Genomic DNA, 13,635 nt, shown 5'->3' with positions numbered 1-13,635 from the left:
CTGTCAGGATTGAATTCAAGACTCATGAGACTGGCTGGTACTGGGCCACGTGGCCAGCTTTGAGGGAGGCCTGCACGAGATGCAGCCTGGGACCAGAGACCGGAGGCAGGAGGGCAGCCAGCCAGGGAGACTCACTCTGTCGTCCTCACTTAGTCCCGCTACCACTTGTCTTCTAGTTGAGCCGACAGTGACCGTGTTCCCCTCGAAGACGCAGCCCCTGCAGCACCACAACCTCCTGGTCTGCTCTGTGAATGGTTTCTATCCAGGCCACATTGAGGTCAAGTGGTTCCGGAACGGCCAGGAGGAGGAGACTGGGGTCGTGTCCACAGGCCTGATCCGTAATGGAGACTGGACCTTCCAGACCCTGGTGATGCTGGAAACGGTTCCTCAGAGTGGAGAGGTCTACACCTGCCACGTGGAGCATCCAAGTCGCACGAGCCCTATCACCGTGGAGTGGAGTGAGAAGCTTTCTGATCCCATAAGTTCCTCGCCCAGCAGGGAGGGGACTTTGCTTTCCCTGAGTGCCAGGGTTCTCTCCTTACACCATACTTTCATTTGTTCCATGTTCTCTTCTCTTTAGCACAGGTCACTGGGATGAGCCAAGTGATATCCTGTGGTAGAATCCTCTGATAGGTTATAGATATTCTGTGATTGTGCGTCCAGACCCTACAACCCTTGGGGAGGTAGTTATGCCTGGCTGCAGAAATGAGGTTGTCCATGTTTTGAGACTTTCCATGGCTCACGGGCAGTGGTTCTCCTGTGATGCTGGGCACTAGTCCCCTGCCTCGGGCTGAGTTTGTGCTTCTGGCACCACTGCTGTGTGTTGTTCGTTGTGATCCAGGAAGAAGCACATCCTCTTTTGTACAGGGTCCTTCTGACAGGAGGGGAATCCAGTCTTAGCTCTGTCACCCTGCACAAGCACTTGACTTCATGGAGTCTCAGGCTCCTCATCCATAGATGCTGAAGTAGTGGATTTGTCAAAGCTGTGATGTTTAAAAAGTTCAATACCCAAACCTTGTATCTACGCAATGGGATTTTTAAAAAAAAAATATTTTCCCCCTAGAAATTGCCACTTATTCTCCTTCTTCCAGGGCAGGCCACATTCCTCATTCTCAAAGTTCTCAATCCTAGAGTGTCTGTCAGAGAAGTTGGATTTGGGGCAAAATCACTAAAACTGCTTCTTCTCTCAGGGGCTCAGTCTGAATCTGCACAGAGCAAGATGCTGAGTGGAATCGGGGGCTTTGTTCTGGGTCTGCTCTTCCTGGTGGTGGGGCTGTTCATCTACTTCCGGAATCAGAAAGGTAAGGCACCTGTTGGTAGCTGGGCCTCCCTATAGACCTTGTGGGAGAGAAATACAGCTTTGATCGCATAAACTCTCTGTAGACCAGTGGCTTTGTAAAGCCTTTCCTTCTCCCTTTGCCCTCAGATTTCCTAGAAATCCAGACAGCAAGGGCCCATGGTTACTGTGTTTCAGCATAAGAGATTATGGGTTGTAGAGACAAGAAAGAGGTTGTTAACAAGACAGATGTCTTGGGTTGGGGTCCTGGGCCAAATCAGGAAGAGCTATGAAAGCTAATGAAGCCACAGTAGATTGGTGTGATAGAAACTTCCCGGGTCACATCTCTCCCTCTCTGATCCCACTGGCATCATGCGATGCGGGTTGTGGTGGTAGGTGGGTCTGGGGGTGGGACCTTGTATGTGGGGACAGATTTACCTGTGTCTCTGTTAAGTGTATGTTGTCCCTTTTCTTTCCCAGGACACTCTGGACTTCAGCCAACAGGTAATGCTCTTTGACCCTCTTTAGAGATAGAGTTGATTATCCTGGAACAGATGGTGGAGATGAAAAGACAGAAACAATGTCAAAGACTTTGGATCTGACTTCTGCTCAGGCAGTTAACTGAAGCTTCTTCTCTCCACTTACTAAAAGGCCTGCACTGCAGATAGCTTTAGATCAAGGATACATAAGAAAGAATATGTTCTTCTTCTTACTGTGGTGCTTTAACACGAGGCCCTGAGAGAGGGGAGAGGAAGCTGCTTGTGGAGGTGGGTCTGGGAACAACACTCTGCTCTGTCTTCTGCAGGACTCCTGAGCTGAAGTGGAGATGCTGACGCTCCAGGAAGAACCTTCTTTTCAGGCTTCTTCACACAGTGAAAACATTTCCTGTTTGGCTCGTATTCTTCCACAAACACAGTGCTTTCTCAGGATTTGGTTTGCCCTGGGTTCAGTGACCGTGCAGAACCTGTCCTCCCTGATGGCTCCCTCTACCCCGTCCTTGACCTGGAAGCCCCAGTACTGAGTGCAGTTCCTTATCTTCATTCTCTCCCAGCTCCCTGTGTATTCAGCCCTTAATGCCTCCTTTACATTGGAACTCACCTCTGTTCACGTGTCTTTATCAGCTTTTCTCAAATAAACATGGAGTGACAATCATCCGTTGCATATAGTTTCAAGGAAAAGAAGTAGCGAAAAAAAAGGGAGAAAGGGAGGATTGCAACAAATTACAATATTGGTTTTTATTTATATTCCAGAATTTGGGTCAGATGTGGATCTGGAAGGTATCTTTGCATCATGTCCTTTTTTACTTGGTCTTTTTCCATTCTGTAATTAGGCGTGTTTTCAGGAGCTAGGAAATGGAGCTTCGTGGCCCATATGATGCTGGTGTCCTACACCTGTGTGTTCTCAAAGACAAACACAGAAGTCCCTTTGCACAAGAGAGGGGACAAAAAATATCAGAAATCCACTAACTTATAATGATATGACACCCACAAAATTTTTGTACTCACTTTGTTTCCTTTCCCAGATTTTTTATTTTACTTTTCACATTTTTATTTCATTTTATTTTTAAGTAGGCTCCACAGCCAACGTGGAGCTCAAACTCATGACCCTGAGATCAGGAGTCGAATGCTCCACTGCCTGAGACAGCCAGGTGCCCCTTTCCTTGATTTTCCATATTAAAGTCTCTAAACCTGTGGAAACCCCTTTCATTAGCCTGACGGTGGGCTGTATCTACACTTCCATCACTTTCTGTGTCTCAGATAAACATCAGTGGCATGCTGACACTTTGGCTTAAGACACATCCTTCCCCATCCTTCCCCTTAGACCATCAGGACAAAGCCACAACTCTAGTGGAAAAGAGGTATGTCTGAGGGCTTCCAGATTGTAAGCAAATGTATTGTTTGTACGGGAACATCCTGTATGGATCTCATCTTAGAAATCCAAGGCAATGCTGGGAAACAAAGAAGGAAATTATGAATACTGTGATGTGCATACAAACAGTGAAATACTATGTAGCTAGAAGAAAAAAATAACCCTTGCTTACAATAATCTCCACTTCTGTACAGGTAAGGAGATTTTGTACAACACACAACATTCTGTGTAATAGGATCGAGGAAGAGAATAGGAATACATAGCTACATCAATTCAATTTATCTGCATCCATCTATCATTATCTCTTTCTCCATCATCTATTAAGTCTATTTACTTTTTTATATATGACAACAAAAGGACTTTTAAAAAATGGTTGCCTCTTGGGCACAATGAGGGAATAGATTGAAGGGAATAGGAATGAAAGCTGAACGTTTCTGAAAGTGTCTTATTTGATAGTTTTTTAATTACAAAAATTTCTTTTAGAGAGAGCGAGCCTTTAGTGAGGACCAGGGGATCAGAGAGAGAGAGAGAGAGAGAGAGAGAGAGAGAGAATCTTAAGCAGGCTAATGTGAAGCCTGATGCAGGGTTCAAACTCATGAACCATGAGATCATGACCTGGGTGGAAATCAAGAGACGGAGGCTTAACCGACTGAGCCACCCAGGCACTCCTCTTATTTAATAGTACAGAACTGACAATATTTTATGTAATAAAACTTTACACAATATATACAGATGAACCCAATTTAATGAAAGAAATGTGACAGAGAGTATATGAGGGGAACAAACTAGACAAGGAAACCAAATATTTGTGCCTCCTGCATAAAACAATGTGGAATCATAAGTATAAATCAATATACAGTTAATTTTCATAAACTTCAGTAATATAAAAGAGTTAAAAAGGTTTCAGAGAAATGCAACGCAATTGTTTGAGTAGATGATGGGTTCTGTTATCATATTCTGTCTGAAGAGTCAGTGTCAAATGTAAATTAAACCTAAAGAGCAGACAACAGATTCAGAAGTTTATTTCAAGGTAATAGACACTCAGACACAATTTCTCCACGATCAGAGACAGCTATAAATTTCAAGCCAACTCAAAGTTTATGTATATTTCAGTCATATATTGTGCACTATTTGTGTGAAACAGGTTACCATCGTCTGGGAAGTTAATAACTAACAGTAACGTATGCAATATTTATATGGTTGGGATAAGTTCTGCTGATCCCAGGGTTGCAACTTTACTTTCATTTTGTTCCCTAAGATGAAGAAGTGAATTTTATCTGAGACCTATGGTGTGACTTTATAATATAGAATTAAAATGTATGGCAGGAGTATTTCAGTGGAGATGCTTTGTGTTGCTAATGGAAAAACGCAATCTAATTGACTATATTTTTCTTTAACTACTTGTCTCACAGAGCAGATAGACCCAAGGTACCTCATCTCCAGACTGGTCAATTCATCAGGCCAGTCGTGTCACAAGTGATGCTGGGACTTTGTGCCTCATCTCCTTATCGCACACCACTTGTCAGTGTTCCTGAAATGGTAGTAGGATGCCTGCAGCAGCTTTATGCTTCATTGTATCTCATAATTTCCAAAGGCAGGAAAAGGGAACTGCTCTTGTATGCTTTTATAAGGGTGATCTATACCTTTTTCAGGTGTCCCCAGTAGACCTACTTCCCACATGTTGAGAGGACCACAGGATTACGGCGATACACTCAGACAAATCATGCTTCATCCTTTTTGGGGATGGGCTTGCCTCACCTGATGTGTTGGAAAGATGGGAGCAAATAATTTTCTTTGGAAAGAAAGAAATATTCGATGGGATAGATGAGAACAATTTCAGGCAGGGAAACTATAGTATCTGGTACTATCAGAATGTTACTATTTTTTTTTTTAAAAGACTTTTTAACGTTTATTTATTTTTGAGAGAAAGAGACAGAGCGTAAGCAGAAGAGGGTCAGAGAGAGAGGGAGACACAGAATTGGAATCAGGTTCCAGGCTCTGAACTGTCACAACAGAGCCCCCGAAGAGGGGCTCAAACTCAGGAATGGTGAGATCATGACCTGAGCTGAAGTCAGATGCTTAACCAACTGAGCCTCCCAGGCACCCCTAGAGTGTTAGTATTTTAAAGTATCTCCTCATAAAGGATGATACATTGTTGATGGGAAGCATCAGTTTGTGATTTTTTTTTTTAACAGAGAGTATTAAATGGCAGCTATAAACCCAATTACAATTAAAAACAGCACCTGAGGAAGAGGATTATTTGTTTGCTCTTAGAAATTAACATGCCGAGACTTAATTTTGTAAACAAAAATATATCTTCCAGAAAATTTTCAAAGATAATGGAGAAGGGATGCTAGTGTCCCTTCGCTTCTCCATTGAAACCTCGGCTACAAATGTGTGCCTGTGATATGAACAGAAATACTGTGCGGTGCTGTGCCTGGAAAGCTGTACCATAAAAGGCCAGGCTGTAGAAGGCCATGTCTTCGTTCACTTTGTTTTGAGGAGCATGCCATGAAGGTCATGCCTTAGTTTCCTTGAAGGCTGTGCCGTTTTTAACCCAGGGAAAACACTAGAAATGTTTTACAAGGGGGAATTACCCAATTCTGTCATTTAAGTAGTTACTAGAGGACATTGACAGAAAAGATTAAACATAGAAATCCATCATGATCTAAGCGACATTCCGACACGTATTGTCTTTACATCCAACTTTCGTAGGAAATGGTCCCCGGTTGGGTTTTACTTCAATCAGGTACTGGTTTTGGCAGGCTTCTAGTGGAGGTCTTGTGGCCAGAAGTGGCTAGACCAGGGATGTGGAGGGGATCACATTAGACCAATAAGGAGGAACCCTCACACAGGAGTCATAAGATTGGGAGCTGTGCTAGTTTCTTAGGTGGCTGTCCCATGCCCAAGAAAGACAACGTTGTATGAAGACAGGAATAAAGAGAAGGCATCAAGTTTCTGGGTCTTAATACCATTCTGGCCAGGGTACTAACTTCCAGCTGAAAGGGAGGCTTTCTCCTCTCTGGCAAGTAGACATGGGCTAGAGGATTATAGACTGAGAAATCGACATGAAAGTGTTCCAATAAGAGCCCAGTCCTTGAAAAGCCCCTGAAATGAGAGTAAAGGAAGAAAAGAGAAAGTTCTCACCAAGTTTGAACCAAGGCTCGGAGTACAGATGAAAAGACTCAGTAAGCCTCACATAAGAGCGCCAATATGATGGGGTTCTTGAGCAAATGGCAAGAGCGAATTCTTGAGACATCTTTGGTGCAAAAGAGTGATTTTATTAAAGCACAGGGACAGGACTTGTGGACAAAAAGAGCTGCACTGAGGTTGTGAGGAGTGACTGATGATATGTTTTTAAGTTAGTGGGGGCTAGGGATAGTGTAAGTCTCTAAGGAATTTGGAAGCAAGGCTTTCAGGACCTTGAGGGCCTAGCTGCTGTGAAGATAAGTTTACTTTTAGGTGTACAAAAAATGTCAAGGAAGTAAGGCAGCCCTGAGTTCCTGGAGCAAGGTCACACTTTGCATGTTTCAGATGTTTATCGGTGGGCAGCAAACTGTAAGGAGATTTCATTTAAGCAAAATTTCTCTGGCCTTGGTTTCCCTCATCACTATCAACAGTAAACAAATTGTAGAAAGAGCTCAAATGTCCATCAACTGATGAATGGATAAAGGAAAAGTGGCATATATGCACATATATAATGGAATATTACTCAGCAATAAAAATGAAAGAAATCGTGCCATTTGCAATAACGTGGATGGACTTAGAATGTATCACGCCAAGGGAAATAAGTCAGTCAGAGAAAGACAAATATCACATGCTTTTACTCATGTGAAATTTAAGAAACAAACGGATGAACATAGGGGAAGGGAAGGAAAATTTAAAAGATAAAACAGAGAGTGATGCGAACCATGAAAGACTTAAATATAGAGAACCAACTGAGGGTTGATGGAGGGAGGTGTTTGGAGGGATGGGCTAAATGGGTGATGAGCATTAAGGAGGGCACTTGTTGGGATGAACACTGGATGTTATATGTAAGTGATGAATCACTGAATTCTACCTCTGAAACCAATACTAAACTCTATATTAATTAACTTGAAATTGTGTTAAAAGAGAGAAAAAATCACGTATCAAAATCTATGTTCCCACCTCAATAACGTAGAAAAAGTAGCAGCAAAATAGCCTAAAGGAAACTGAAGAAAACAAGTAGTATCTGTAAGAACAGAAAGAAACAAAATTGAGAAAAGAAGACAATAGAAAAATTCTATGACACATAGAGCTTGTTCGTTGAAAAAAAAAAGATGTAATTAAGAAACTTTTAGGAAGACTTACAACGAAGGAGACAAAACACAAATTCCCAATTTCAAGATTGTTGGTGAGTGGAGGGACTGTGAAGGCTCCTGCAGACCGTGAAGTTTCTTTGATTGAAAAATGAAGTAGGCAACTCCATCCAGTTTACACAGACTTATTCAGGATAACTTACAGGGAGGAGCACCAAGTTATAGATGGTGATCCAGACAGCTGCACAGCTAGTCTTTCTGAAGTCTGGACCTTAGTCTTACAGATTTCACAGAGTGAGGGGACATGCAGAGGGCATTGTAGTGAGATCAAAGGGTTTGACAAAGTTAATTGACATCAACATTTAATAGAACTTGAGACACCATGTGTACAACAGGAGGGAGACAGAAAAATCGAGACTCTCGTGTCAAGCAGGAGCCCGGGTCAAAGCAATGACACAAGCAGTTAAAGGTACTGCACTGGGCGATATCACTGGGACCAGCACCAACTGACACCCCAGAACTGATAACAAGCAGAAGCAGAGGAGGTCTGCCAGAGCCCAAGGCTAATTAAATCCCTATAAAAAGGGGAGGATTTTTGCAGCCAACTCTCAGACTCTTCGGACATGACCCCTCTGTGTCTGACCACTTTAAAAAGGCAACTGCTGTCGAAGACTCTGCCCGATTGATCTCCAGGCAGAAGGGAAATCCTTCACTGCTTGAACATAATAAGCAGTAAGTGCCGAGAGCTGACCAGGACCTGACCACGGTCTCTCAAAGGCGCCCCCACAGATGGACTTCACGTGTGGTTTGTTAACTTCCTACACCCTTCTGTTATCTTGTGTGTTGTGTGATTTGTCTCATTTCTGCTGGGTGCCCTGTCAGAAGCCAAGTTTAATCACATGGTGAAATGTCACTGAGTTTGGAATTCTGAACCTGCTTATAAATATGATTCACTTTATTTCATGACTGAGTAAAGCTGACATTGTGGAAAGACACAACGGGAGTGTGCGCCTTCATAGCATGCTCATGACAAGGGGAGAAACTGTGTTACTGCTAATAGTTATCTAAACAGAGATATACAGGACCTGAATGTCCCTGCATTCTGGTCACGGTCTGCCATTCTAAGGCATATACATTAATGTCCAAGGGGCCTGGGACACGTAGCCCTGAGAGAGGTCAATGGGGGACACGGGCAAGATGGCAGGCTGAAGAAGGAGTATTCTCAGCACTCCTACTCTCCACCCCAAGCAACTTTATAGCCTGTACAGTATTTTATGTGCCATTCTTCCATGATTACCCTAGAGTCGGATATTAGGAAGTGACTTACATACATGGCAACGTGAAGTTGATATACCTAAGACAAAAGAAAATACTTAAGACTATAGTTCCCCAGCAAGTCAGTGAAGAGGTGAACCATCTAGAGAAGGCATCAGCAAAAGAGATCTTCTCTACATGATTGATAATCTTCTGCATATGGGACAACATGCTCAGCATTCCACAGACCTGGCAGTGGGAGCAATTGTGAATTTCAACATCACTGGTGGCCTTGACAGGGAACAGGGAGGGACATCAGCAGTGTGAGATCAGGGGAGACAAGACAAATGTTTAAAGGCAATCCTTAGATCAAGTCTTCATTTAGAAATAACGCAGTAGCTGTTTGGTCCCCAGGAGCGAATACCCTGGCTTAGATATCCTTTCTGGGGGATGTTAGCAGATATTTTGTCCTAATATTGTCAGAAGGTGTGTCTATATTATACACGGGTGTTTTGGGTGCCACTCATAGAAATAATTCCACCGTAGTACCAAATATCAGCTATTCAGAAGCAGTTAGTTGTGTCTATGTTTTGGTCCTGACCAATATAGGACAAGGGGTCAAAGGCAGCACTGGATGTGAACCCTTGGCCCAGTGGGTTAGGACACCAAGCCACCAAGGGCGAGGGGAGGGGGGCATTTGGAGCCAATTTCCCGTGTACTAAAGTCTTTGCATGTGGGAGGTGTGTGGCAAATGCAAAATGAGTTCCTCCTGTCACTGAATAGGCCTCAAGCCTCCTGAGAGTCCCCATACCCACAGTGCCCCAGCTCTGAGGGTGTTATTTGTTAGATGTTCACATGCTGCGGGTTTTCCTGCTGTTAGTGTCGCCTGAAGGAATCCAAACACCTCTGTTAGTTGTGGAGACCAACCTTTGAGGGAACTATCTGGTGAGAAAGTCTTTAATACATTCTTTTTGTTAAGCTAGTAGGGTTGCATCTAGGGATTACATCTTTAGCATATGCTGGCTATTTGTCTTATAGGTTCCTTTGAATGATAAGCAAACATTCCTTTGCTTTGAGCCTAGGTGTATGTGTTCCTTGGCAGTCCAGCTGTGCCTGGGGGGATGTGACCTCTAGTGTTCATTCTTCCATTTGAACTGACAAGATGGATTCTGGCTTCAAATCCCAACTGTTTTCACCATTCCTCATTGTTGCGGGGTAGGAGCAATGAACACTCTAGCTACTGCCTGTTAACAAAGGGCATGGATCAGGATTTCTGGAATGAAACTGCCTTGCTCCCAATTGCAAATATTCCCTAGCACCAGGCTCAGCCCCCATCCTGCATAGTGCCATTATTTTGGAACTTCCATGTACAGTGTTAGCATCTTATTCTACGATTTATAACGAGGTAAATTGGGTCAGTTCATTTAAACAGTTGTCTCATTTTAGGAGGTGGTCCTGCAGGTGGGCTCTCCAAGTTAGGCTTATTATGTGCATGCAGACAGTTAGAAAACTAGCCAGATATTCTGGAGACCAGAAGAATTTAGGATCCAAGCCCAGTTGCATAAACAACAAATACTCAAAGACAATGAATCTGAACTAGAATCTAACACCCATGGCAGTGTGTTTCAGAAACATGTTTTTTTCTCTCTAAAAATCACCCTCATTTCCATCAAAGATAGCCAAATTAAGACTAATTTTTTTATGTAAAATAAGTCCTGTTATAATAAACTTGACCTAATTACTTACTTAAATATAGCAAGAATACTGACTGGCCATGTAAGTTTTTTTTTTTCTGATATTTTAAATGTTTATTTGTTTTTGAGAGAGAGAGAGACAGACAGACAGAGCCGAATAGGGGATGGGCAGAGAGACAGGTAGACACAGAATCCAAAGCTGTCTCCAGTCTCTGAGCCATCAGGACAGAGCTCAATGCAGGACTCAAACCCACTAACTGTGAGATTGTGACTTGAGCCAAATGGAGGCTTAACCAACTGAGCCACCCAGGCACCCCCATAAGTTTTTTTTAATCTGCTTTGCTATAAAACTTCTCCTAAGGAATTTCAGATTGAGCTTATAGTAGCCTTTTGAGGGTAAGAGTCAGAATAAATACTTAGCATCAGATTCAGTTTCAATCCCTATAGATTTGGGTGATTTCCTCTCTTCTTAAGGTTCTTCCAAATATCCCAGGTTTCTGAGCATCTAGGTAATAGCCTTACTTGTTTGTGCTACTGGGAACCCTATAAACAAGATACCAGGGTAATCTTTCCAAGGGGTTTCATTGATTCCAAAAATTCAACCTTAGTAACTCAAAGGTGTCTGGTCATATCTGAGTTTGTGCATATTTCCCCAAATACGACATTCCAGTCAAAGACTTGGTGGTATGATCAATGTTTCCTGTTACAAGGGAAATAGATTCTTACTGAGCTTCTGCAAATAACTATCATTGCCATGAAATTATGAATACTCACTGAGAGTTTCTAAATTATAGAGAAATCAGGTAGGGAGAAAAAGATAAATGTTTGTTTACAAAAGGATATTTTCCCACATTTTTGTCAGTCATAGATTATAGAAGTCTTATTCTATAGCTATAGTAACCAAGTAAACCTTTGTGGTATTGGTAGAGAGATGGATACATGGACCAAGGGACAGAATCTTCTAGTAGAGGATATTGGATGGCAAGGAAAAGAGGAGAAAAAATGTTCAGCATCACAAACTTTAGGGAAATGCAAATTCAGACCACAGTAAGGAATCACTGCACCTATTTAACCAGCTAAGAAAATAGTGACAATACAAAGTGTTGGCAAAGACGTGGGGAAACTAGACCTTTCAAAAGTTGCTGGGAGGAATTCAAAAGTGTATAGCCACTCTGTAAATAGATGGGCTGTTGACTATACATGAAATGTTGCCTTTTTAACTAAACTAAAAGCAACCTACAGAACGAGAGAAGATATTTGCAAATGACCTACATGCTAAAGGGTGAGTACCCAAAATATATAAACACTTTCAAAACTCAACACCCGAAACCAAAAAGTCCAATTAAAAATGGGCAGAAGACATGAACAGACATTTTTCCAAAGAAAGACATACACGTGCCAACTGACACATGAAAAGATGCTCAACATCACTCATCATCGGGGTAATACAAATGAAATATCACTGCACACCGTCAGAATGGCTAAAATTAACAACCGAAGAAACATCAGGTATTGGGAAGGAAATGGAGACACGGGAACCCTCTTGCACTTTGGTGGGAATAAAAACTGTGCAGTCACTCTGAAAAGCATTTCGAGGTCCTTCAAAAAGTTAAAACTAGAACTACCCTACAATCCAGCCACTTCACGACTAGGTATTTATCCAAAGGATGCAAAACTACTAATTCAAAGGGATATATGCACCCCTATGTAAGGAGCGTTATCTACATCGCCAAATTATGGAAATAGCCTGAATGTCCATAGGCTGAAGAATGGATAAAGAAGATGTAGCACATTTATACAATGAAATATTCCACACCATAATAAAGAATGAAATCTTGTCATTTGCAATGATGTGGATGCAGCTAAAAAAATTAAGTCAGTCAGAGAAAAACAAATACCATATGATTTTACTCATATGTGGAATTTAAGAAAGAAAACATACAGGCATAGGGACAAAAAGACAGAGGCAAACCAAGAAACAGACTGATAACTATAGGGAACAAACTGATGGTTAGCAGAGGGGAGGTGGGCAGGGGGATGGGCAAAACTGGTGAATGGGGATTAAAGGAGTGCACTTGTGATGAGCTGGGGGTGTTGTAATGAAGTGTTGAATCACTATATTGTACACCTGAAACTGATATCACACTGTATGTTAACTAGCTGGAATTTAAATAACAACTTGGGGGAAATGTAAAAAACCAAACCAAAGAAAAATGAAAAAACTGAAATGTGTACTTACCACATGATCCAGAGACTGTAGTCATAGGCATTATTTCAAAAAAGTGAACATTTACATTTATACAAAGCCCAAAAACTTCTACATAAATATTTACAGTAACTTTTCTTGTAACAGTTGAAAAGTACAAACAGCTATATTTTGCTCAATAGGTCCTGATTAAACAAATGGTGGTATATCCATCCCATGAAATAGCAGTAAAAAAACCAAACCACCGATGGATGCAAAAACTTGGATGGACCCCAAAAGCAACATGCCAGTACAAAATGCTTCCGTTTGGTACTTTCTTATATTTTCTAACTCTTTGTTGAAGTTCTTTGTGTGCTTCTTCTTCATCTAGTTTGGTGAGCACCTTTATTACCAGTGTTTGAAACTTTGATAAGGTAAAAATCTCCATTTCATTAAGGAATTTTCTGCTGTTTTATCTTGTTCTTTCCTTGGGAACATATTCTGTTTCTTCATTTTGCCTGGCTCTCTTTGTTGGTTTCTCTGCATCAGATAAAACAGGCACTTCACCCAGGGTTGCAGAAGTGGCCTCTTGTAGATACACCTTGTCATTCACACCTGCATTAGCATTTGATGGTCTCTCAAACTTTGGTGACTGTCCAAGCAGCCTATTGTATTTTAGTGGTTCCCGGTATTTGAGGGTATGGCAAGCCCTGTGGATGCCCCAGAGGGAGGGTGTCAGTTGGCACCTAGATTCAGGCTGATTGGAAGCCAGATAGTCGGGCAGCAGGTTTCAACATGTACAAATACATACAGTGCTGGGGGACAACAAATGTCAGTGCTGCTGGCCACTAGCTGTGTCCCCTTGGGTGACAGTCCCAAAAGTGATGCCAGTTGAGTGTACAAGTCCCTTTCTGGACAAGAGCAGGAGTCCCTGGAGCGAGGCAGAGGGAGAGGGAAACGATGTCACCCACCGGCCTCTGTCCCCTGAGTGCACCTCCACAGGCTCCTAGATGTCAGCCAAACATGTTTTCCAGACCAAAGTTCCAAGACAAGCAAATGCCCCTTTCATAGAAAGAC

The 13,635-nt window shown here is 42.2% G+C and overlaps 1 protein-coding gene across 1 annotated transcript; it reads left to right on the top strand.

The window, feature by feature from the left end:
- Positions 1–28: 28 nt before the first annotated feature.
- On the top strand, positions 29–2,428 carry LOC121026708 (DLA class II histocompatibility antigen, DR-1 beta chain-like). The gene is made up of 4 exons (XM_040469496.1): positions 29–458; positions 1,191–1,301; positions 1,757–1,780; positions 2,082–2,428. The coding sequence occupies exons 1-4, from the start codon at positions 80–82 to the stop codon at positions 2,093–2,095; spliced, it is 528 nt and encodes a 175-aa protein (XP_040325430.1). The 5' UTR covers positions 29–79; the 3' UTR covers positions 2,096–2,428.
- The last annotated feature ends 11,207 nt before the right edge of the window (positions 2,429–13,635 follow it).

Source organism: Herpailurus yagouaroundi, unplaced genomic scaffold (assembly GCF_014898765.1).
Source record: "Herpailurus yagouaroundi ecotype Mexico unplaced genomic scaffold, PumYag 152001, whole genome shotgun sequence".
Taxonomy (NCBI): domain Eukaryota; kingdom Metazoa; phylum Chordata; class Mammalia; order Carnivora; family Felidae; genus Herpailurus; species Herpailurus yagouaroundi.
Note: the sequence above shows the minus strand (reverse complement) of the source record. Positions and strands in the feature narration are given on the sequence as shown.

Coding starts and splice junctions, on each gene's coding strand:
- LOC121026708 (XM_040469496.1), top strand. CDS start 80: ATGCAGCCTGGGACCAGAGACCGGAGGCAGGAGGGCAGCCAGCCAGGG. Junction 459..1,190: donor CCCTATCACCGTGGAGTGGA/GTGAGAAGCTTT, acceptor TTCTTCTCTCAG/GGGCTCAGTCTGAATCTGCA. Junction 1,302..1,756: donor CTACTTCCGGAATCAGAAAG/GTAAGGCACCTG, acceptor TTTCTTTCCCAG/GACACTCTGGACTTCAGCCA.